This window comes from Sus scrofa, chromosome X, assembly GCF_054392235.1.
Source record: "Sus scrofa isolate SSC_HxYL_T2T_F1_AM1 chromosome X, Sscrofa_HxYL_maternal_Yorkshire_Landrace_v2.0, whole genome shotgun sequence".
Taxonomy (NCBI): domain Eukaryota; kingdom Metazoa; phylum Chordata; class Mammalia; order Artiodactyla; family Suidae; genus Sus; species Sus scrofa.
The window spans coordinates 13,880,994-13,907,093 of record NC_139401.1 but is presented as its reverse complement, the minus strand read 5'-3'; the positions used below and the strand labels follow the sequence as shown (position 1 = coordinate 13,907,093).

At 44.3% G+C, this 26,100-nt stretch overlaps 1 protein-coding gene across 8 annotated transcripts in view; it reads right to left on the bottom strand.

The window, feature by feature from the left end:
- EGFL6 (EGF like domain multiple 6) overlaps positions 1–26,100 on the bottom strand; it is a 261,136-nt gene that overhangs the window by 32,245 nt on the left and 202,791 nt on the right. For 5 of the 8 annotated variants that reach the window (XR_014835699.1, XM_085008528.1, XM_085008533.1 and 2 more), the window contains 4 exons: positions 10,813–10,925; positions 4,148–4,240; positions 464–527; positions 223–342 (listed from right to left, as the gene is read on the bottom strand). Coding sequence is in view for 7 of the 8 variants with exons in the window: in XM_085008528.1 (XP_084864654.1) it covers positions 223–342; positions 464–527; positions 4,148–4,240; positions 10,813–10,925 (390 nt within the window). In the remaining variant the exon portion in view is untranslated. The remainder of the gene's footprint in view (positions 1–222; positions 343–463; positions 528–4,147; positions 4,241–10,812; positions 10,926–26,100) is intronic. The other 3 variants (XM_085008529.1, XM_085008530.1, XM_005673431.4) reach the window with 1 other exon arrangement.

The window sequence follows — 26,100 nt, the reverse complement described above, 5'->3', positions numbered from 1 at the left end:
CACTGAACTGTACACATTACAATGGTCAAAATGGTGAATTTCACAACACAGGTATTTTACCACAATTAAGATGAAGTGCTCAAAGATATTTTAGCCTGGCGTGACGTTAGAGACTTTGGGTGTTTCCCCCCTCAATTACTCAAGTCAACTTTCCCCCAAGCATCAAATGGCAAGAGTCACACCTCCAGGTTGGCTGAGAGCAGGCTAGCTGTTGGAACTTACTGGAACACGTGGCATCGGGCATGAGCATGTGGCCGCTGAGGCAGAAGCACTTGTAGCTGCCGTGTGTATTCACACACCTGTGTTGGCACGGCCGGGGTTTTACTCCACACTCATTCACATCTGCAGGGGACAGTTAGAAAATGGAGAAACGTGAAGGGCATTGGGAATCATTCAGATGTGGAACTGGGTTGGCCTCCCTGGACCTCACCCTTGGAGGTGAGTTCAAGGCGTGATGACTCACCTCTTCTCCGATCATCATGAACGGGTTGGTGAGGATGTGGAACAACATGAATGATCGTACGCTGCTGGAGGGAATGGAAATGGGTACAACCACTTCAGAAAACTGTCTGGCAGCATCTCCTAAACCTAGATTTAGGCAGACCCATGACCCATCAATTCCGCTCCCGGGTGTATATCCAGCAGAAACATGGATATGTATTCACCACAAATACAGGAACTAAAATGATCACAGTGGCACTATCCTTAATAGCCTCAAACAAGAAAGAATCCAAATCTCTCCCAACAAAGGACATATAAGCGACGTGTACACTCACGCAACAGAATACTAGAGCAGTGAGACTGAACAAATTACAACTTTCACAGGTGAAACAGATGTGATATTGAGTGGGAGAAGCTGGATACCAATGAGTACATTCAAAACCAGGCACAAATAAAATAAACAAAACCAAACCAGGTACAACCACTGTCTGATGTAAGAGGTCAAGATATAGTTCCCTGTTGGGAGGTGGGGGCAAGTGACTCTTGATCTCAACGCCAGTTACATGGTTGTTTTTGAAAATTCATTGAGTTGTACATCTTTTAATAGATGTACAAGTTTGTATCTTTACTATTTGAATAAAAAGTTGGAAACATAATTTAGATACTTCTGCCTTTAATGGTGCCCCAGGCAGCCTATGACAGATGCTTATGGCACAGCCTCCTTTCAGTTCTTATTTGGGGCAGCCCTGTGCTGGCCAAAGGCTCACACCTTTCCAGGAAGAGCCCTGCCAGGCAGCTTTTATTGGTGGTGAGGTCACAGGACAATATTTAATCCCATATAATGATGTTCACAGGACGTTGTTAAATAAGAAGGTTGCAAAACTATGTATATAGATCGATACCAAATTTTCTTAAAAAACAGAAAAAAAAGCTCTAAATGTTAATAATGGTTAGCTCCAAGTGGTAAGACTGGGGATGACTTCCTTCTCTGTGGTTTTTAGTGTTTAAACCTAAGAATGAATTAGGAGTTGTTGTTATTTTTTTTTTTTTTTTTTTTTTTTTTTTTGGCTGTACCCACAGTATGAGGAAGTTCCCGGGTCAGGGATTGAACCAGAGCCACAGTAGTGACAATGCGAAGTCCTTAACCTCTAGGCCACCAGGGAAATCTAGCTTTTTTATTAAAATAAAAAAAAATGATACACGAGGAAAATAAAACCTTCAAAGTGATCATGGGTCTTAGCTTCAGGAATGTGGCCATGTGGGTTGCTCATGATTTAACTCTCTCAAGAAAGGAGAAAAGAATCAAATTCCATGTGAGACCAAAATTCAGCACAGCAACAGGCAAACTGCATCCTTAAAACTAAAAAACTGGCATTTTTTACTGCCACTGAGGATTTTCCAACCTTAGGTGAGGATTTTCCAATGCATCAGCTGGACATTTGCACTCCGTTCTCCACTGCCAATCCCCTCTATCCTACCATCTCCTGCATGGGTCCTAACTGCTTCTAAAGTAGGAAGCGAAAAATGTTTATTGGACATAATGGGGAAGCCAGGAATATTCCATCGCTCAAGCCTAACTCAGAGGTGTCTCTTGGAAGAAGCATTTTGTGAAGAGGCATCAGTTGAAGGTTAAGGCCTGTGGCCATTCGTGGATAAATACAGACTTTGATCAGGCTGCCCTGGAGCAGGGAGGCTGTGGGGGAAAGACAGTCCCAGATCTAAGCCAACTGGACTGCTCCCTCAAAGCAAATATTTCACTGGGACGTGAAAATCAGCATGAAAAATGCCTTCTCTATTCCAGCTCTCTTGAAAAGGTATCTCGGTACAGAATCAAAGACTTACAGAAAAGCAGGTTTTTCTGGTGTGAAAACCCAGGTAAGGGACACAGCTGAATTGTTACTTATGAGAGACTGACGCAACACGCCTCTCTCCATGAGCTGGATGCCGTTCTAAGAAGCACCTTAGCGGTGCTGGCCTGTATGGTGCTGGCCTGCATGGTGCTGGTGGTGGATCGGAAGTGAGTCAGAGATTCCTCTCTGAGGCTGCAGGTCTAATAGGGAAAAACAGATCTGACTCCATATTAGATCTGCTCTGTTGCCTGCGCTGGCTCTGCACCTTTTGCAAAAGCTGTTTATCTGAAATTGAAATACAAAATAAAATAAACACTAAATTTAAATCTAACAGGGGATCTGTATTTTATCTGGCAATTCTTCCTGGGGGACAAAATTGCCCAGGTTGAGAACCACTGAGATCAATGTGAGAAAAAGGAATGTATACAGGTATGTGTGACTGGGTCACCTTGCTATACAGTAGAAATTTGACAGAACACTGTAAACCAGCTATAATGGAAAAAATAGAAATCATTAAATAAAAATATCAGTCACAATAAAAATATGTATATCATTCAACCCAGCAATTTCACTTTCACAGATATTTACCCGATAAAAATACTCAAGGGTATAAGGATATACATAGGATGAGGTCTGATTTAGTGTTTAGATAGTGGCAAAAGATGGGGACAAACATTTTTTATTTATTTATTTTTATTTTTATTTTATTTTTTTTTCTTTTTAGTTATTTCTTGGGCCGCTCCTGCAGCATATGGAGGTTCCCAGGCTAGGGGTCAAATAGGAGCTGTAGCTGCCGGCCTACACCAGAGCCACAGCAACGCGGGCTCCGAGCCGCGTCTGCAACCTACACCACAGCTCACGGCAACGCCGGATCGTTAACCCACTGAGCAAGGGCAGGGACCGAACCCGCAACCTCATGGTTCCTAGTCGGATTCGTTAACCACTGTGCCACGACGGGAACTCCATCATATTTTTTAACTAAAAATTTTTTTCTACATTTTATTTATTTAATATTTTTTGGATACACTCATGGCATGCAGAAGTTCCCAGGCCAGGGGTCGAACCTGAGCCAGAGCAGTGACCCAAGCCACAGCAGTGACAACACTGAATCCTTGAACCCACTGAGCCACCAAGGGAACTCCTGGAGATCACTTTAAGTTTTTGTTTTTTCTTTCTTTTTCAGCTGAACCTGCAGCATATGGAAGTTCCCGGGACAGGGATTGAATCCGAGCTGCAGCTCTGACCTACGTACACCACAGCTGTAGCAATGCTGGATCCTTAACCCACTGAGCCACAGTGGGAACTCCAACCATTTTTTTTTTTAATATAAAAGAAGAAAGCATTTTCTCTAGGGACTAGGATACAGCCTTAAACAATATGAGATAGCTCTGTCTGTGCTGACCTGCAAAGATGCCCAGAAGGTATTCATGTCTGTGCTCTAATAGAAAAAAACTACAGGGGTGCAGGACAAACTCTTAACTGTGGGGACAGAAGGGAATGAGGATGGATGGACATGTTCACTTTTTAATTTATCCCCTTTGGCACTGTTGGATTTTTTTCTTGAAATAAAAGCTAGGCATTACTTCGGTAGCTTAAAAGTATAATAAACATAATTTGTTTAGAGGGAAAAAAAGGCCTTCTATCTGGCATCTTAACAAAAACATGAGAATGACTTTGACGCTTTCTTCTAGATGAGACTAAGTGAAAAATCTACCTCTGAAACCACTTTCATCTGAAGATTTGAGTTAAAGTCTACAGAATCCTGAGTGCCACACCATGTCCCCAACCCCGATGCACTTCTGCTTCCGAAAGCTCAGGGGTAGGTCTGTATCACCACCCTGCTCTGTCGTACTGACCTTGACTGCAGGTTTTCCCGGTGTATCCTGGAAAGCATCTACATTTGTTTGGTCCCACGCACTCACCGAACTTGCATCCAGGTTCACATGTAGCTGTGGAAAGAAAAGGTGCCTTGATGATAAAGCAACGGCAGTAATTAGCCCAGTGAAATGCACACATGTCAAACTCAGCCGCCTTCCGTATGGCAGAGAAATTCATGGTGACATACAGAGGAGGATCTGCTTCCTCTCCAGTCTGTTTTCACCTTGAAGGAGTTCCCATGTGGCTCAGTGGGTTAAGGACCCGGCAGTGATTGCTGTGCCTCTGGCTATTGCTGTGGCACGGGTTTGATCCTGGGCCAGGGAACTTCTGTGTGCCAAGGCCAAAAAACAAACAGACAAAGCTGTTTTCACTTTCAAGCTATTGGAAGGCACTTTTGCTTGCAAACTAAATCACTGGCTCCCATCCCTACCACCCTACCACTCCAGAAGTACAAGCTGATCATAACGTTGCTTAGCACTGCTACACCTCCAGGGGCATTCAGAGAAAAAGAAAGCCTCCCACACCACAGCCAGCCAGCTCTACATGTAAACACAAAAGATTTGATAAAAGGAGTACGATTTGTAAGTTGGAAGAGACTCCATAGCTATCCTGGGGCAAGTGCCAGGGTCCCTCTCCTTTCTAATGTTTGCTTCTTTTTGCTCTTCCATACTGTCTTGTTCTTTTGAATGATCAAAATCGTTTTGATGCTATGTGTTATCAGTTAAACAACCCACAGATTGTAGGCAGGGAGGTCTACCTCCAGCCCCAAGGATGGGAACCGAAAGCATGATGATGATGAAGGAAGCATGACAAAAGCAGGATTTATCCTTCTGGGGGGGTTTTGGGCCACGATCAAGGCATGTGGAAGATCCTGGGCCAGGGATCGAACCTGTACCACAGCAGGGACCCAAGCTGCTATGATGACAGATCCTTAACTCGCTGCACCACAAGGGAGTTCCTGTTTTTCTGTTTTATCCGCTTTTGTATCCAGATACCTGACACAAATTAGGCACTCAATACTTCTTTGTTTGATGGGCAAAGTTGAGGGAGAAACGGCAAGGATAGGCTATGTAACTGATTAGGTTGGATAGCAAGAAAACATAGTCAAAGATGGCGGAAAGTTGGGGTTCTCTTGTGTTCCAGGCCTGGGAACTTCCATATGCCATGGGCACAGTCAAAAAAAAAAAAACCAAAACAGGAGCTCCCACCATGGCGCAGCGGAAATGAATCTGACTGGGAACCATGAGGTTGCGGGTTTGATCCCTGGCCTCACTCAGTGGGTTAAGGATCTGGCGTTGCTGTGGTGTAGGCCGGCAGCTATAGCTCTGATTTGACCCCTAGCCTGGGAACTTCCATATGCTATGGGTGTGGCCCTAAAAAGACCAAACAAGCAAACAAACAAAAAAACAAGATGGTGGAAAGTTGGGGTCTAGTTCAAAGGGAGGAGATAGGGGGAAAAGGCTGTAGAAAGGAAAAAAAAAGGGGGAAAATGATCAAAGACAAGATGGGGAGAGAGGAAAAAAAAATGAATGAGAGAGAAAGGAGGCATGTAGAGATTCATGGACCCTCACAATTTCTGGATCCAGTAGGGTTCTGGAAATGGTCAGCCATTGCCCAGGAATACTGCTTACTTCTCTGCCACTGATTCCCTGGCTCATAGTAAGTTCACGCCTAAGCAAGCCTATCCTTAAAGACTCCAGCATCTTCCATTTTGACCCTAACCCTACTTCTTGTTAATGTCACCATTCCTCTCCCAGCTACCCGGACTCAAAGTCTCAGTTGTCTATTTTTTCTTGTCACCAAACTAATCAGTCACAGCATCCTACCCCTCTATCCCTGTTTCTATCACAAAATCATTAACTTAGCAAATATTTATCTAGCTAATAGGAACCACTTTGCCCACAAATATCTGGACGATTATACCCCACGCCTTTCTCTCCCCACTTTCCCCACCTCAGCCTGTGACCAGTGCTTCACTGATGCAGGGGTCTAGCAGCCTAGCCTCTGGTTTATGGGCAGGACCAATTCAGTGGCGCAATTAACACTAGCCATGGGGTCAGGGTGAAGCCAGACTTCTTTTTTTTTTTTTTTTTTTCAGCAGCACTTTTTTTTTTTTTTACTTTTTGTCAGCATATAGAAGTTCCAGGGTCAGGGATCAAATCCAAGCTGCATCTCTGACCTGTGCCCCAGCTGCGGAAATGCTGGATCCTACACAGGGCCGGGGATAGAACCTGTCACCAGGGACAACGCTGTATCCTTTTTCTTTTTTTTTTTTTTTTTGTCTTTTTGCCATTTCTTGGGCCGCTCCCGCGGCATATGGAGTTTCCCAGACTAGGGGTCGAATCAGAGCTGTAGCCACCGGCCTACACCACAGCCACAGCAACGCGGGATCCAAGCCGCATCTGCAACCTACACCACAGCTCACGGCAATGCCGGATCCTCAACCCACTGAGCAAGGCCAGGGACCGAACCCGCAACCTCATGGTTCCTAGCTGGATTCGTTAACCACTGCGCCACAACGGGAACTCCAACGCTGTATCCTTAATCTGCTGTGCCGCAGTGGGAGCTCCCAGACTTGCAGCCACATCTTTGCCCAGCTTCTTCCTCTGCTCCCTCACTTCCTTACCCATTTCTCTTGAGAATGCCCCGCAACAGAGTATTCCTACAAGAACCTCCTAGGAAATACGACATCAAACATGTCGGGAAACTGATATTCCAAAAGTATAGCCCTGATCATGCCACACTTAACACAGAAGTCATCAAATAATCTTTGCTGGGTCCTGAACACAGAATAGGTATCATAACCAGGACCAGGCCTCCAACTTCTTTTGTGGCCTTAGCTTATTCTACTCTCTAGGCATCGGCAACACTGAGGTCAGACTAGACTGCGTGCTATTCTTGAGACCTGCTCTGCGCTTTCTGCCTCTTCCTCTCTGTTACCTGACCCTGCGGCATCTCTCTCAACCCTCTGATGGTTCATAACCTCCCAATCCTTCAAGGATTACCTTATATGGCACCTTATCCCAGAAGCTTTCACAGATGTCTTCAGGCGCACGTGAATTTCCACGCAGCTTTGAGAAGGTCACAGAACTTCTGCCAGCTCCACCCATGAAACTGACCAGCCTCCATCTCATTAAATAATTAGGCATATGTGCTGCCTCTCTCCTTGACTTCTATCCACTACTTGATTCTAAGTGCCTTCTGCACAGGGACTTGAACATTCATCTGGGTTTCTCCTGCTGTGTTTAATAGTGTTGGGAAGATGTTAGATCCTTAAATAGTTTTGTTCGATAAATAGAGTAAATGGTGTAGCACTTTTACCAGGGAAACATTTTATAGCTCGGAATAGACCATAAGTGAGAAGGTAAGGGGGAGAAAATGCTTCCCAGCAAAAGTTTTCCCCTTTTGGAAACAAACGAGATAGAATTTGATTTCCAATGTCTGTTTTGTTATGTTTATGTCCTTGGAGAGGTAGCTTTAAGTCTACATGTTAGAAAAAGACATCTTTTATTTTTCTAAGCCGTGAAGAGCTGATTGTTCCCTGGAAAGTTATTTCCAATGGAGTCCAGACAGGAAAATCCAGGATTAATGCCAAAAAGAACAGAGGAAAAGTGGTGAATAATATCCTTGCTGCTAGAAGGTCAATGCTCCAGAAAGATGTTTTCAATTTATAGTAATTTTCGATCTGAGATTAGCATAGCCAATCCACAGCACAAGCAAATTCTGTTTATGTCTAAAATGGCCTGATATTTAAGTGTGCTTTCGATAAAGGAAGCTCTCTCATTCAACTCGGGCCGCAAACACCTCCGTCTATTGCTTTTCACTAGCGATCAGGTCATGGACAACATCTTATCCCATCTTGCTAAGTGACTAACATGTGAAGATCACTTCGAATGATACTGGCTGTGGAGCAGGGCCTGCTCTGGCATCGAGGCAGGGCTTTTGGAGGGATGAAGGGTGAGGAGACGAGGGAGGCCAAGATCTGGGCGGACTGGGACCTCACGGGCTGCGGTCTGGCTCTGCTTGTTGGGGCAGGTTGGCATGTGTTTGCATCCCCAGCTTAGAAGTGAGAGCCCTGGTAACCAGGAACTAACTACCTTGGTATTCGGTGCTTCAAGGAGCCTATGACTTTATCATCAAGAAGGACCATGCCAATTGGATATTACAAAAAAAATCACTGCATTTTAATATGTCAACATTTGACTGGAGCAGAGGGCAGCTGACCACCTCTTTGTCTTGCCAAACGTGCACAGAGAGCATTTTCCTTGAATCCCCCTTAACATCCTGCTTTCAGTTCTTTCCTGCCAAGGGTGTGAGTCCACAAAAGCACTGAGAATGTGGCAGGCCTGTGGTCTGTGGCCAAAGTGCTCTGATGGAGTTACAGAGCAACCCTTCCAGAACGCCAAAGCGCCCCCTCATTTATTCGCCAGTGACACGCAAGTTTTACGGCAGGAGGTGCTGAAGTTCGTGCGACTGTAAGAGATTTCAAAATCAGGCAGCCCACGTGGTTTTTGCCCCTTTCCACCTGACTGACTTCAAATAAAAACATGTCATGCTGTGTCTAGAAAAAGAATAAAGCAGCATTAAACTCCCCCATCACCTGGTGCTTTGACGGAAGAGGTCAGCAATGAGAGCGACTGGTCCTTTTCAGGTCAAGGGTAACAGAAGGTATTTTCTCTGTGTTCCAGGTAATGAGCGCAGCCTTTATGCATATGCTTCTTACCTCCAAGGTAGGTGTTCACATTTCCATGTCGCAGAGGAGGAAATGGAGCCTGAGCGCGCTTACCTACCTTGCCCAAGGTCAGCCACATCATCCCGGTTCTCAAGACAATGCCCTTGATCTTGACACTATAAATGCAGTCAGCGTGAGGACTACCCTTTTGAACTGACAAAGTCCCAGGGGGATGTTCTAACTTTCTTTCTCTAGGGAGGCAACGATGAGCTCCATATATTTTTTTTCTAGTACCTTCATACTCTTGCCATCTATCTCATCACAAGGAAATGGTGACCAGGGAAGGTTTTCCCTAATATCGAGCATGTGAGAGCAATACCAATGTCCTCGACATTTCATGGATTCCGACATGATCATGTTCTAACCTCACCTATGGTCCACCCAGATTTTTTTTTTTTCTTTTTATGGTCGCATCTGTGGCATGTGGAAGTTGTTGGGCCAGGGATCGAATCGGAGCTGCAGCTGTCAGCCTACACCATAGCCACGGCAACACCAGATCCAAGCCACATCTCCGATCTATACCATAGCTCACGGCACTGCCAGATCCTTAACCCACTGTGTGAATCCAGGGATCAAATCCACATCTTCCCTGAGACTATGTCAGGTCCTTAACCTGCTGAGCCACAACAGGAACTCCCACCCAGATATTTCTGAACCAGCTGAAGAGGAGGATATTGGGGCATGGAGAGACCAGCAAAAAGGAGCACAGTTATTCTTAAAAAACTGCTAACATTTCCGTGCTTGACAGTATAATCTAATCTGACTCACACCAGTGCCTGAAGTATATGGGACATGCAGTTGGGTGTTTATTCCATCTAACAGATAAAGGATTCGGGTTCAGGCCTATGCCACATACTAGGGACACAAGGACCCTGAAGCCAAATTCCTGCCCTGAAGAAATGCAACCCTAGTCAGCGAGTCAAAAGAGTGCGGATTTGATTTGAGTGTTGATTATTACAGAAAGTCATGCAGAAAACAAAGCAATACAAATCTCTGTATTCATCCCTTACCTTTCCAGCTCTCTTGAAATTATCAGAGGCCTTTTTTGGACTTCCTAACACATGGACTGAAAAACAATGTCCAAGGCAAATAATGGTAGTTTGAAATCTATACAAAAGAGCCATGCATATCTTGCCTATATGGAGGTATGCCTTGAAACCATGTAGAAGATTCTACAATAGGAATTCCTGTTGTGGCTCAGCAGGTTAAGAACCCCACATAGTGTCCATGAGGATGCGGGTTCGATCCCTGGTCTCACTCAGTGGCTTAAAGATCTGGTGCTACCATGAACTATGGTGTAGGTTGCACACACGGCTCAGATCCCACGAGCCTCAGATGCAGGTCCGATTTGACTCCTAGCCCGAGAATCTACATATGCCACAAATGCAGCCGTAAAAAGCAAAAAAAAAAAAAAAAAAAAAAAAATTTAAGTGAGAAAAGAAAAAAAAAAAAAAAGAAACTGGTACAATGGACTTAAAAATGTGAGTAACCAAACTATAAAATAAGCGGCTTACTTTTACATTTGTGACCGAAGCCTACTGGTTGAGTGATTCATTATCAACAAGTGAATTTCATTAGAAATCAACTCTAATTCCAAAGAGGTATTTATTGACCAATTTCTGCCCAACTCAGATCACAACAAAAAAGAGTAACAAACAACCCAGCCAGACTCACGAAGATAAGAGAAACAAGTGACAAGACAAAGCCCCTGAAATAAATCATGCCTAGGGTATCGGCACCAGCTATATTTTGAATGGGAAGAGATCCCACAGAAGCCCAGACCTTGGCTGCTAGTGGTGACCCATGTCCCTCCTCTGGGGAACCCACTGGCAATCTGACAACAGCTTATGGGGTCACAAATAAAAGCCTAAGGACGCAGGCTCACTACCTGGTCTGAGTTTTTATATTTACCTTCACAGACTCCCTTGCTGCTCCTCCTCCAGCCATAGCAGCAGGCCAGGGTGGTTCCATAGCGACAGACCCCGGGCTGGAGTGACAGTGCCAACAACCCGTGATTCCTTGGACTGCGGATAAAGAGCCACATGTTAGTATTTAGCAAACAGAAAGGGCAAGGGAGACCCTGTCATGCTATTAAACCGACAGGACCATGACAATCACCTGGTTAATTTCCATAAACGTGCTAGAAATACGAGATGAGATTCTGAAAACCTGAATTTGGGGTTGCCCGCCTCTGCCACCATCCCTCGCCAGGCTTCCCCAATAATGAGTGTCATCCATTTCCTTCTTCCCCAGGGTGAAAAGAATTGGGGTGACATCATCTATAAAACGAGGACACACGAAAGCGGCCAAAAATGTCTGTTTCTGAACCTTGTAAATGGCCAATTTTCAAATCTGCTCTGTACAGACACAGTGCCTACCAGGTCTGTGTCTGCTTCAGCCCCGAGTGTGGTAACGTGACTCCCGGGCCCCATGGCTTTGTCCCAGACAAGAGTGCTGCGCTTTTATCCCACTGGCCACTCGGGAACCATTGAGCAAACTGCAATCTCAAAATCTTGACACACTATAGATGGTTAAAGCTGGAAAGCTTCTAGAGATCCTGCACTGAAGGTCTCTCGTGTCACAGATGAGCAAACTCCAGGCCAAAGGATCAGAGTCACAGCCCCAGCAGAGCTGTGCCATGTCAGGGATTCCAGCCCAGGGTGCCTTCTTGATCCTGTGAACACAATTCATTCCACCCTTTAACTGTAGAGCAGGGGTCAGCGAACATTCTCCACAACGGATCAGATGGTAAGTCGTTTAGGCTTTGTGGGCCATAGGGTCTTTGTCCAAGAGCAAAGGGAGCCACAGGTGGGCGTGGCCATGTTCAATAAAACTTTACTGAGGGACCCTGACATGTAAATTTCACATACTTTTCATGCATCATGCAATAGTCTTTTGGTTTAGCTTTATCATTTAAAAAGGTAAAAACCAATCTTAGCTCAAGGGTCACACAGAAACAGAGGGCTACTCAGCCTTGGCATGTGGGCTGCAGTTTGCCAACCTTGATCTAGAGGCCGGAGACAGTGGGCCCCGCTCCCACGTGTCATGACTGGAGCTGGCTGTGTGCTCACCTACTCCCTGGTCGGGCACTGCACAGGGTTGCTACCAGATTCTAGAAGAAAAGACTTAAGTTGTATATTGTGTGGATGGCTGGGGGTGTTTCCTCACGCAAAAGGCTTCCTGGGCGCTTTAAGAGGCAAAGAGGACACACTGTACCACGTGCTTTTGGCTGCACAACTGACTTCTCTGCAAGTTAATCATATCTTGGTCAAGGTCAGGAGGTTTAACAATCCTGCAGGTGTCCCTTGTGGTCTGCTCCTCCCAGCAACTTGGCTACTCAGTGGAGAGCTGTAAAGGTGTGGTCTGGGGCATTTCATTAACTGAGGACTTCAAATGCAAGAAAGATTTTATGCCTGACTTTTTTTTTTTTTTTGAAAGGGACCTTCCCCCGCCCCCCATCCTCCAAGGGAATTAATTTGGGGGATTTATAAGTCATTCACTGAAATCATTCAGAACAGGGCTTTTCGACCTCTGCATGACTGATATTTGGGGCCAGATTAATCTTTGTTGTTGGAGGCTGCCCTGGGGAATCTCAAAATGTTCAGCAGCATCCTCTATAGCTTCTACCTGTAGAACTAGAAGCAGCCATCCTTCCAGCTATGTCAGCCAAAACTGTCTCTAGACATTGTGGAATGTTCCATGGGAGGCAAAACCGTCCCCTGTTAAGTGTCAAGGAATTAAAATGAAACACTTATTGAGCATTTACTATTTTCTAAGCAATGCCTTAGGCACACAGAATGATTAAAAACACCCAAGGCATTCAGGCTGTGGTGCGTGGGTTAATGATCTGGCTTGTCTCTTTGGAGACACTGGCTCAATTCCCCAGCCTGGCACAGTGGGTTAAGGGTCTGGCATTGTCGCAGCTGTGACACAGGTCACAGGTGCGGCTCGGATTCAATGCCTGGCCCGGGAACTTCCATATGCAGCAGGCGCAGCCAAAAACGGAAAATGAAAAAGAAAAAAAAGAGAAAGACCCCAGCTTTATGGAGTTCCCACTATGGCACAACAGGTTAAGGATCCAGCATGGTCTCTGAGGCAGCATGGGTTCAATCCCTGGCCTGGTGCAGTGGGTTACAGATCAGGCAATGCTGCAGCTGTAACGTAGGTCGCAGCTGCGGCTTGGATCTGATCCCTGGCCTGGGAACTTGCACATGCCTCGTCGGGTGCAGCCAGGGTGCGGTGGGGTGGGGGGAGATCGAGCTTTGCTCTATTAAGTTCACAGTCTATTGTACACGGATACGTTCCAGTATAGGGCAACATAGGAAGTATCGACACTATGCTCTCCGAAAAAGTTTTGACTGAGAAATAATAGAGCCATCCACCCTAATCTAATCTAGCTATTACTAACACTTCTCAAAGGGCTATCAAAATCTTGACCTGGTCTGTATGTAACTAACGATTTCCAAATAAGAAATTGTGGACAAGTGAATATAAAGTGTCCTGAGTAAGTAAATGCTACTCCAAACACCAAGATGTACTGAAGACTCTTTAGGGTAGCATTTTAAAAATTGAGATATAACTTACATAATATAAAATAAACACCATTTTCAGTGGTTTCTCATATATTCAATGGGTTATGAGACCATCAGCACCATCCAATTCTGGAACACTTCCCTCACTCCAAAAAGAAACCCCAAACCTAACAGCAGTGAGTCCCAATTCTCCCCGCCCTCCATCCACTGGCAACCACACATTGACATTTTGTCCCTGGATTTTCCTATTCTGGACATTTCACATAAATACAAGCATTTTCTATGTGGTCTTGGTGTGTCTGGCTGTTTTCATTCAGCATGTTTTCAAGGTTTATCTACTTGGCGGCATGTAAGAGTATTTCATTCCTTCGTTCCTTCCTATTGCGAAACAATATTCCATTGTATGAACAGACCACCTTTGTTTATCTGTTCATCAGCTGATGGACATTTGGGTTGTTTCTACTTTTTGGCTATGATGAATAATACTCTTATGAACAACTGTGTACTAGTTTTCGTTTGAACATATACCTTCATCTCTCGTGGGTATATACCTAGGAGTGAAACTGCTGGGTCACAGGGCAACTCCATGTTTAACCTTTTGAAGAAATGCCACACTGTTTGCCAAGATGGCCTCATCAACTTCCATTCCCACCGGCAATGTATGAGGATTCCAATTTCTCCACGTTCTCACCAGCACTTGCTATTGTCCGCTTTTTAACGGCAGCCATTTGAGTGGTTGAGAAATAGTATTTCATGGGTTTTTTTTTTTTAGGGCTGCACCCATGGCATATGAAGGTTCCCAGGCTAGGGGTCCAATCAGAGCTACAGCTGCCAGCCTACGCAGGATCTGAGCCACATCTGCAACCTACACCACTGCTCATGACCATGCCAGAGCCTTAACCCACTGAGCGAGGCCAGAGATGGAACCTGAAACCTCATGGATCCTAGTTGGATTCGTTTCTGCTGTGCCACGACGGGAACTCCAGTATCTCATTATGGTTTGACTTGCATTTCCCTGATGGCTAATGATGTTAAGCATCTTTCATGTGTTCCTTGGCCTTTTGTGTGCTTTCTTTGGAGAAAGGTCTATTCAGGTCCTTTGCCCATTTTTCAATCGGGTTATTTGTATTGAAGTCCTTAAGATATGAACACAAAGATTGAAACTAATTGGTAAAAACAGCTACCCCCATACCCTGGTGAATAAGGTAATATAACTTATATTATCTCATGCTGCAAAAAGAAAATCTTCCACCTAGATCCTCAGAGACTCAGCTGCTTGTACTAAAATTTGACAAAGTGCCCACCTCCATTTTCTCTTCCTTTAACAACATGGAGCTGTTGTTTAAGCAGCAACGTGGAAGGAAAAACGCATCTTGCCTGGGAAAGAAGATAAAGGCACCACAGGGGAGCTGCAACTTCAGGTGGATTTAAAAAGAAAACATGATAAACAGTAAAGCTATATGGGGGGGGGAAATTCCATATTTTAATAAGGAATATGGGATTCATTTAATTACATTTTGGTCTATCAACAAAACCTTACAGATGACTGCCAACTTCTTGACCGCTGGTTTGCAAACAATATGCTCCCCAACCCCAGGAGGAAAGGCCTTCCCTATTTCCTGATGCCAAAAACCCCAGCTTTATCCTCAACAGGGCGTTGGTATGTAATGAGCACTGTGCTAGGTACCAACGCACAGAGATGAACATGGCAGACAAGGTCCCTAATATGAGCTTTTAGACAAGAGGGTGAGGGTAACAGACACAAAACATGGTCAGCTACAGAAGCTTAAAGCAAAGACGCATAACCTAGTCAAAAGGACCCAAGATGTTCTCTCTGAGGGTGCAACCTTTACATGAGCCTGAAGGCAAATAGAGGTCAACCATATGGAGCGAGGGAAAGAATATGACGGGCAGAGGTAACAGAATGAGTGCAGGCTAAGAGGCAAGAGATACCATGCTTGTGCTTGAAAAACTGACAGACCAGGGGGAGGGAGATGGGCCACATCACAGTCTTCTGAGTTAAGTTAGGGCTGTGGTGTATTCTATCCTAACAGTCGGCAACAGGGCAGCACTGGCGGGTTTTAGGTGGGAAAGTTATTTGGCAAGAATTTCCTCTAGAAAAATATCATTGGATCTGTGAAAGAGACCAGAAGGAGGCAGAATGGAAGCAGGGATAGCAGCTGGCTTAGAAGAGAGATTCTAGTGGCTTTGACTGGAACACTAGCAGGGGAGGTGGGGACTTGGTAATGGATTTCAATCATTCATTGAGTCATTCAACAAGTATTTCTTATGCACCTACAATGTATCCGGCACTGGGTGAGTCTCCAGAAGTTCAGCAGCAACCAAGGGCCCATTCTGTCTCTGCCCTCGAGGAAATCATATTCTGGTCCACTGGGTGTGGAGTGTGAGAAGGATGTGTTTTTGGGTAGACGGCTGGGTTGTATTTCTAGGATGAGGAATATAGATGGAGGAACGTGTTAGGGAACAGGGGAAATGATGAGTTTTCTTTGGGACTTGCTGCTTTTGAGGGCTCACGAGACAGCCAGCCAAGGGGTGGAGAGGTTGTAGAGGAAGTTGGATATTTGGGCCGGAAATTCAAGAGGCAGGACTGGACTTGGAAGTCAGGTGCAGGTTGCTAGTTACTGAGTCTAAGAGAATGGAGGTGGTATAAGAAGCGAAGGAGGCTTAGGGCAGAGACCCATGGAAATGTATGCATATATGAGGTGGGCCAAGGAGGAGGAAGGTCCAGAAAGACTCAGGTAATGTTAAGAAAGGTAAAAGGAACAGTGGGTGAGTGTGGTGCCAGGAAAGCCAAGTGCAGAGTGTCTCTAGAAAGAGCAGGATCAGCCCTGATGCTAAGAGGCCGATACAGCATGGTGGTTAGGACTACGGTCTCCTGAGTTTGAATTCCAGCCCTACTATATGTTCACCTGTGACCTCCAGCCAATTACTTCACCTTCCTATGCCCCAGCTACAGCGCATCTTACATGGGGAGAACAAAAGGATGTTTGTGATCATGAAATTATTTAATATGTATAGAGGGCTTGGGACAGTAAACCTCCCTAATCAAATGCTTTGATGAGGACTAGTTACAGAATTAGTATTAGAGGTGTTGAATACAGTATAAAGTTTCAAACTGCCATGGGCTCTTAATTAAATAAGTCTCAGTTTGAACTAGGTGTCAGTTTTAGTCTGAACCCTCTGAGAAGCAGAAACCAAGATGGGCTCAAACGTATAAGGATGCTATTAGGGGAAAGGTCTGTAAGAGAAATGGGATGGGAGCTGGGGGAGGCGGGGAGAGCCAGGGGACCACCAGGTAATTTGGACCCTGAGTGAAGGAGAGGGAAGGGGGTGTTGCATGGAGGGGTCCAAGGCTGCTGGGCAAAGCTGAAGGGGAGTCCTAAAGCCAAGGTCAACCTTCAGAGGAGAGTCCTGTTTCCCATAAGAGGTCCTGCCTTAGCATTCCTGCCCCGCTCAGCCTGGAAGGAGGCAGGGAAAGGAGAGCCCGTGAGAGGCATGGCCTTGCTCCGAGGTGGTGATGGATTTCCACGAGCTGAGCAGTTGAGGGCCCTTGGTCAACTACGCTCCCAGTAGTTGGAGGCCCGCAAGTCACCTTCTCATGGCTGCCATAGTTTCTGTGTGACTTTACTCTTTCATATATGTGGGAATCAATTTTTACAGTAAGGAGAGATTGTCAAAGAATTCCACCTTACAGAAAGTGCCCTTAGACACCATCCAGTTCTAACCTATCATCTTACACATGAACAAACTAAGGCCAAGAAAGCCTGGCTAATTTCACTGGTATTAGAAGTCAGAGGGGAACACATGTCACCGAACTACTAAAGGGGAGAAGACTATGCCACTAAAAGATGCCTCTTTGGCACAAGGATAATTCTGAGCTGTTTATTTTTAAGAACAGCAAACACAGGAGAAGTTACCCTTTTGTGAGTGACGTTTACAGTTACAAGGGAAATGTCCATTTGGAAGCAAGCCTCCCTCTCTGTACCAGGAAGAGAAAGATGATTCTACAGCTCAAGAAACAGCTATGGATGGAGAAGGCACTGATTCAAATCTGTACACAACCTTATCCTGGTTTATGGTGCTTTGCCTGACAACCTCCCATAATTGGCTCCCCCACCTGCAACATCTCCTTTTGTCTTGACTTGGAGATGGTATTGGAGGTGGTGGCTTGGGCCCTGTGGGGAAGTTTCTCACTTTTCTTGGGTCTCTTCCGTGTATACAGCAGGCATACATGTTATTAAACTTGTGTTTTTCTCCTGTTTATCCGCCTTTTATTAGTGAAGGGGGAACATCTCAACCCACAACCTAAAAGAGTGGAGGGCAAATTGTTTTTCCTTCCCCTACATTATTCGTCCGTCCATCTACCCAATTTATTCACCCCAAGTTGATTACATAACTACGTGCCAGGCACCATACTAGGCACTGAGACACTAGAAGTAAATCAAAACAGCTCCTGGCCACAAAGAATTGAGAGAGAAAGATGGGCGAGTAAAAAGATAATTACACTCCAACGTGATGACTGCTACCAAAAAAGTAAGGTCTCAGAAACTAGGGGAAGATACAGAAGTCCTTAGATTAGGTGGGTGGGTGAGGGGTTTTCCATGGGCAATGGGGCCTAATATGAATTCTGGTGATTGGTGGGAAGAAGTTACAATAAATAAGTCCTGGGGTTGTAACATACAGCCAAGAACTATAGTTAAAAATACTGCTTACATGTTTGAAAGTTGATAAGATAGTGAATCTTAAAAGTTCTCATCACAAGAAAAAAAAAATCTGTAACTATGCATGGTGACAGATGTTAACTAGACTTATTGGAAGCATTGTTTTTGCAATGTATACGAACATTGAATCATCATGTTGGACATGTGAAATTAATATAATGTTATATGTTCATTATACCTCAAGAAAAAAAAAAAGATTATTGAAACTGTTAAATGTGAAATCACCAAGAACAAAACTGAAATCTGTTGAAACAGCATTTCTTTTTTGTTTACTTAGAAACTTGGGCGAAACGGCCCAGGATCCCCTGTACAGGTGGTTGAGCCCATTTCATATGTACTGGTCAAAGTCAATTACTTTTGATTGTCGAGCATACTGCCTGGGGTTAAGTAACAGGAGAAAGTTTCCAGAAGGTGAAATTCATATATTGTTTGCACATTACCACAGCTCTCCAGAGAAACCCTCTTTCTTGAGTTTTATTGCTTGCACATGCTTGCCTTTAGGTGAAAAGGTGAAATTGAGAAATCTGAGGTGTATTCATTTCTCCCTCGCCATCATTTTTGACACCGTACAAAGTATCACTTGTAAACGTCTCCAAAATATTAATGACTAACACTTGGGCCATCAAACACTTGTTAATAAAGTCCGATTGCTTTGGTTCACAAAGTAAGATTTCCACTGTAAGGAGTCCCTCCCCCAGTCACAAATGCATTTCAGAATTACAGCTCTGTTAGAAGAGAGCAGAGATCTGTCATTAACTCTAGCCTTATTCTCCTTTGTTTTAAAAAAATGGCAACAACAGTTAAGAATCAACTTGGTGACTGAGAACTACAACATGGATTGTGATATTCAGGCAACTATAGCAAACTGGAAATCAGCAGTTCAGCCTCCAGCTGCTCTGTGGATGCAGTGGCGTGTTCCGTGCATATTTTCTAAAGGGGAGCAAGCAGCTTGAAAGAACAATGTAGGAAAAACCATCAGAGGAGAACAACGTAGGAAAAACCATCAGAGGAGAACAACGTAGGAAAAACCATCAGAGGCCCATGTGGGTCCATAAATGAGCAGCATGCCTTTTATTTAATTGGGTGCACCTGTCCATGTATGCACCCACTTTCGAGAGATGGCTTCAAAGGGACAGCTGCAAATGGGATTTTACTGGTTTAATCATCAAATTCTACCTCCAGTCAGGAAAATGGGAAGACAGTTTAAAGGAGGGAAATCACTAGTGGACAAGAAGGGCTAATAATTACTTGCTGATTTGTAGCTGCTGGAGGAAATTAATGTGTTACACCCAAAGTCCAGTTCTGCATTCTGGGCTTGCCAGTTTTTTAAACTTCACATATGCAGCTATTTAAAATTATGGATAAAAAGAAAATTAATTATTGGACTTTCTTTGTGCCGCAGTGGGATAAGGATCCAGTATTGTCACTGCAGCGGCTTGGGTTGTGGAGCTGGGGAAGGTGGGGAGAGCCAGGGGGCCACCAGGTAATTGGGACCCTGAGTGAAGAGAGGGAAAGGAGGTTGCGTGGAGGGGTCCAAGGCTGCTGTGCAAAGCTGAAGGGCCGTCCTAAAGCCAAGGTCAACCTTCAGAGGAGATTCCGGCACTGCGGGTTAAGGATCTGGCATTGCTGCAGCTGCGCCTTAAGTCGTGACTATAGCTGGGATTTGATCCCTGGCCCGGGAATTCCATATGCTGTGGGACAGCCAAAAATGGAAAAAAAAAAAATGCATTTCTTTTCCTAAAGTCCAGTACATGTGATTTTTTCCCCTCACATGTGAATCCATTCATACAGAAAAAAAAAGAAAAGAAAGCTAGCAATCTGAATTGTATTTAGTTCCATACTTAGTGAAGCATGTATTTTTTTAATGTACAAAGTTGGAGCAGTGCATTCTGGGATATCAAGGACGCATGGTTAAGGCACAGTATCAATCACTTGAATTTAATAGATATCTGAGTAGTACAAGCTTATAGGCATTTGACTGGCCTGACCCAACTCCGTGGAACCTGATGAATGTGGGGTAGTCAATAACAAGAAATTTATGAACCTAGAAAGAGAATTCTTGGTTTTGTATGGAAATGATCCAGGCAGCATTCTCCGCCACCTTGGGAGGTCTGGCCAGGCTAGACAGATGCCTGCACACGCGTGCTTTTACACACTCTGTCTCTCTAATCTCTCTTCCAAAATAATGTCTGGCATATAGAAGGCTCAGGGAAGCCAGTCTGGAGGCAGGGAAGGGGCAGTGTAGGTGAGCAAGTCTCTGTGGGGAGGAGGCCATGAGCCGTGGGAGGCTGAACTAAATGCTGAATTGCTCAGAGTTCCTTTAATGCATTATACAGCTTGCTGTCTAGAGTGATCAAATTAATCACAAATTGCCATCTCCACAGCTGAAGTTAATTTAAAAACATTCCAGGGATTGTGTAAGTAGTATAGTATTTCTTCATGGGATTCTTTATTTTCTGCAAAAATATACTCTGCCAGAATTCTTAGTATGCTTGTTGATGGTCGGGTTCCAGGAAACTTTATAATATTCTCCAAGATAAATTGAGAAGTAAAAACTTTTCTGCTGATGCTTGAATATATTTAAATATTGCCAAACAAGTGAAATGAAAGTTTTTTCTAAATACAGAGAGCACAGTCCAATCATAAGAGATTTGTTTGTGTTTTCTTTTGTTTTAATCATAGCTCCCAGTATGGCGAGTCTATAGTACCCAACCTGTTAAGATTAATTCTGGGTTCCTCTCCATCTTTGAGATACAGAGTCCAAGCCCAGAAGGCCCAGGGACATCTCAAAACATTTGACCTTCCTGGATTTGTAGGCATTTGACAGCCCAGCCCCAGATGCCCAAGCTGTCAAGCATGTACCAGTATGTGCTGATGCACCTTCAATAAAGAAGATGTGGTATATTTACACAATGGAATACTACTCAGCCATAAAAAGGAAAGAAATAATGGCACTTGCGGCAATATGGATGGACCTAGAAACTATCATGCTAAGTGAAGTTAGACAGTGAGACACCAATGTCATATGCCATCACTTACATGTGGAATTTTAAAAAAGGATACAACAAACTTCTTTGCAGAACAGATACTCACTCACAGACTTTGAAAAACTTACGGTTGCCAAAGGAGACAGGCTGGGGGGTGGGGGGCTGGGCTGGGGGTTCGGGATGGAAATGCTGTAAAATTGGGTTGTGATGATCATTGTACAGCTATAAATGTATAAATCTCATTGAGTTAAAAAAGATGATAGATATTCAATGTCTCTCTCTCACTATATATATGTACATATACATATATATACACATATATGTATTTTAAATGGTTACCAAAGGGGACAGGTGGGGAGTGGGGAGGGATGGACTGGGATCTGGGATGGGCATATGCACACTGACGTATATGGAATGACTGGCCAGTGGGGACCTGTTGTATAGCACAGAGATTCTACCCAATATTCTGTGATAATCTATGTGGGAAAAAGAATCTGGAGTTCCCGTTGTGGCACAGTGGTTAATGAATCTGACTAGGAACCATGAGTTTGTGGGTTCGATCCCTGGCCTTGCTCAGGGGGCTAAGGATTGGTGTTGCTGTGAGCTGTGGTGAAGGCCGCAGATGTGGCTCGGATCTGGCATTGCTGTGGCTGTGGTGTAGGCCGGCATCTGCAGCTCCGATTCGACCCCTAGCCTGGGAACCTCCATATGCCATAGGTGCAGCCCTAGAAAATACAAAAAAAAAAAAAAAAAAAAAAAAAAGAGGAGTTCCCGTCGTGGCGCAGTGGTTAACGAATCCGACTAAGAACCATGAGGTTGCGGGTTCGGTCCCTGGCCTTGCTCAGTGGCTTAACGATCCGGTGTTGCTGTGAGCTGTGGTGTAGGTTGCAGACACGGCTCGGATCCCGCGTTGCTGTGGCTCTGGCGTAGGCCGGTGGCTACAGCTCCGATTCAACCCCTAGCCTGGGAACCTCCACATGCCACGGGAGTGGCCCAAAGAAATAGCAAAAAAAGACAAAAAAAAAAAAAAAAAAAAAAAGAATCTGAAAGAGAATGGATGTGTGTATAACTGAATCACTTTGTTGTACAGCAAAAATTATTACAATCCTATAATTCAGCAATACTTCAATAAAACTATTAAACAACAACAACAAATTTCCCATGCCATGAGGAGGCAATATTTGGAACTTTCCACTGCTTCCTCTGTTTCTCTCACTTATCTTCCAAGTTGAGGAGTTAGGCAGAAATTGGGAATAGGGAGTGTTTTAGCTTGGGCTCCCCCAGAAGCAGATCATGAGACAAGGATTTGAGTGCAGTAGTTTATTTATGAGGTGAAGAGAACATCCACTAGGGAGTGGGGAAGTGAGAAGAGGAAGGGAAAGAAGTCAGCAAAGTTATCCAGACAGTTATATTTATCTCCCCACACATTCACTCATTCATACTGAGCGTGAGGGAGAATAATTTAAAATAGAATTAGAGAAACAGACAAAGGCTAGAACAAGCAGGGCCTTTTACACTGCTTAAAATAGAATAGATTTTATTCTTAATCCAATGGAAAGTCACCGAACGATTTTAAGGAGAGGGCTGACATAATATGATTGCAATTTTAAGAGCAACTCTTTGAGACATGGACTAGAAGGGACCAAAGAAGAAGCAAAGAGAAGTGCCTGTGGGGGTTCAGGTGAGAGATGATGGGATGTGGCTGGGTGGTGGCAGGCAGGAGGGAGAGAAGGAGATGGGCTTGAGATGTGGTCTGGAGTAGGACCTAGTGCAGACTGCACATAAGCGGGGAGGAAGAGTGGGTTGGCAGGAATGATGCCCAGGTTTCTGGCTCGAATCATTTTGGACAGTTTTGGAACGGGGGGAATGGGTGAGATGGGGGAAAGTGAGTTCTGGAGAGCTGATCAAGAGTTCGCTTTTAGATGTCCCAATAAGCTCAGTGAGACATCCCAATGGATAGGTCAAGAATGCAGCAGAGAGCACCTGGGGCTTGAGATTCACATTCTGAAGTCATCTAAGTACAGACAGCACTGAAAGAGCTAGGACTGGAAAGATCACCTCGTCATCTCATAAGGACACCCGAGCAGCCTTATGGAGAGGTCCACAAGGCGAGCAGCTGAGGCCTCCTGCCCACAGCCATGCGAGCACTCATCTGGAAAACAGACCCTCTGGCCAGTCAAGCCTTCCAATGACTGCAGCCTTGGCCAACAACTCAACTGTAACCTGGTAAAAAGCCCCAAGTCCCATCTAGCTAAACTGCTTCTGAGTTCCTGGCTCACAGAAACTGCGTAAGATAATAAATGTTTTAAACCACTAAGCAATTTAGAAATGTGTCAAATAGCAGTAGATAACTAATATACCTGGTGCCTAGAAATCAAGCAAGATGATTATCTGTACAAAGTTTTTTTTTACTGCTTTGCTATTTTTTTTTTTCTTTTTTGGCCACCCTGTGGCATATGGAGTTCCCAGGTCAGGGAACAGATCCACACCCCAGTTGCGACCTATGCCAAAGCTACAGCAACACCAGATCCTTTGACCCACTGTGCTGGGCCGGGGATTGAACCTGTGTCCTGGCGCTGCGTAGATGCCACCAACCCTTTGAGCCAGAGAAGGAACTACGCATTTTGATTTTTAATTTTGCACATGTATTAATCAAATCTGAGATACTATGGATTATCAGCACACTGTTATTATGTATATTAGGGAATAATGCCACCAGTTAAACTAAATTATGGCTTCTTACAGATAATTTTGTGTAACTGTGTGATAATTCTGAGCACGAATTGGTCATGATGGGGTTATCTGTAAAGAATACAGACTATGATGTCCTGCTTTGCTCTCTACTGCTCTCAGAACAAAATTCAAATTCCTCGGCTCGACATGCAGGGATCCTTAGAGCCTAGCTCCAGTTTGGCTCCTTTGATCTTGGCAGTTACTGGGATCATTAACCCAGGTGCTGGCCAGTCCACTCTGTACCTTGAGTCAATGCCTTCCTTTTTGCAGGTATGTATCTGTCCAGCCAGCCATTCATTTATTCTTCGGAAAGACCTACTATGAATCAAGCACTGGAATGCTTGCCTTCTCTGTTTTAAAGCAGGTGGGCTCGCATTCTTTAAGGACAGCTTCAAGGCCATCTCCTGTCCTCCACTTTCCCTGACTCTCTCGTGCTCATTAAATTTCTCTTATCTGTATTCTATGGACCATTTTATATATCTGTGTGTATATATGTGTATATATACATATAAATATATATAATTTATAAATATATAACGTACCCATATTCATTCTTTTGAATGTTTATATACATATAAACATGTTATTTATATGTAAATAACATTATTTGCTTCTCCATCTCCCTTGTTCAATCATTCATTTAGGCAATGATTTTTTTTTTTTTTTGAATGGTCTCACCTGCTCAATTGTGCCAATTTTAATGCCACCTCTGGAACTGTGGCAATGCTGGATCCTATAACACACTGCTCTGGATTGGGGATCGAACCCATTACTCTGCAGCAACCTGAGCTGCTGTAGTCAGATTCTTCATCCCCTGCACTCCCCAAATTTTAATTCAACACCTATTATGTGCCAGGCACTGGGCTAGGAGTTGGAGTTACACCCCTCTCCCTGCACCTCTCCTTCACCAAAAAAGACAGATATTTTGCTTGTCCTACAAAGTTGTATAGTACGAGTGGCAGAAAGATTTTTATCTCTGGAATTCAGGAGAATGTTTGGGTATGTCAGTTGTTCAATTAATGCTGCTGACTTGTACTGAATGGACTTTAACTACTTTTAGAATATGGGTATTTGTTTTCTCTTAAGACCTTCACATTTACAAAAGGTTAATTATTGAAATCAATACACTGGGACCCAGCAAGTCCTGAGGAAACTGGAAGGATGACTGATTACATTGGACAAAATATTTGATGGAAAGTGATCTAATTATCTTTGGGAGACACCATGGCTCTTAGATCTGCCACTTGTTCTCTATGACATTTAAATCACTTCATCACCTGTTCTTTTGAAACTCGGTTTACTCATCAGTAAACTGAAGATGTGGTATGTGATTTGCACATGGCTGATATTGCAAATGGTACTCCAATATCTACTCTCCCCTCTTTCTTAGTAATAAGAATCCTATGACATAGCCACTCAGAATAAAGAACACATTTCCCAGCCTTCACTTCAATGAGGTGTAGCCATGTAACTAACTGATGCGATGTAAGCAAAAGCCTCATGTGCAATGTCTAAACATGTGGCTATAATGGGAGAAGGGGTGTCCTTAAAATTTATTTCCTCTTATGGCTACAATTTGGATGTGTTCGCTAAGGGTCAAGAAGCTGTCTTTGGCCATGATGGCGGAACCTTCTGGAGGAGATGTTAGATGGTGGAGTTTGGGTGCCTGACTCCATACGCCACCATACTAGCCTAACTACCCACTCCCACATGGGTGTCTATTTGTTCAAACCAAGGTTATCTGAGTTTTCAGTATTGCAACCAATAGTAAAGAATCAAAAAGTCTATGATGCTGTGTTCACTGGCTGTTACAAGCCCGTTACCCCTATTCTGACATTTCCTGCTTAAAAGCCCCAAAGTCAAATGGTTTGGGAGGCCCAGTTTTCAGTCTGCATTCAACTGAAAATCAACATTAGGCAAACCTTTGTTCTTTGGTTCCAACAGGTTTCTATCTTTTCTGGGTTTACCATATGTATTAGCCTGCTGGGGCTGCCATCATCAAGTACCACAGATGAAGTGTCTTCAACGACAGAAATTCTTTTGCTCACAATTCTGGAGGCTGGAAGTTTGAGATCAAGGCAAGACTGCTTTCCTCTGAGGCCTCTCCTCGGCTTATATGTGGCGTTTTCTCCTCGTGTCTACACATGGTCTTGGATTCCAGGATTTCCTCTGAGGTTGGGTGGGTGTTCGTGTCCTGATCCCCTC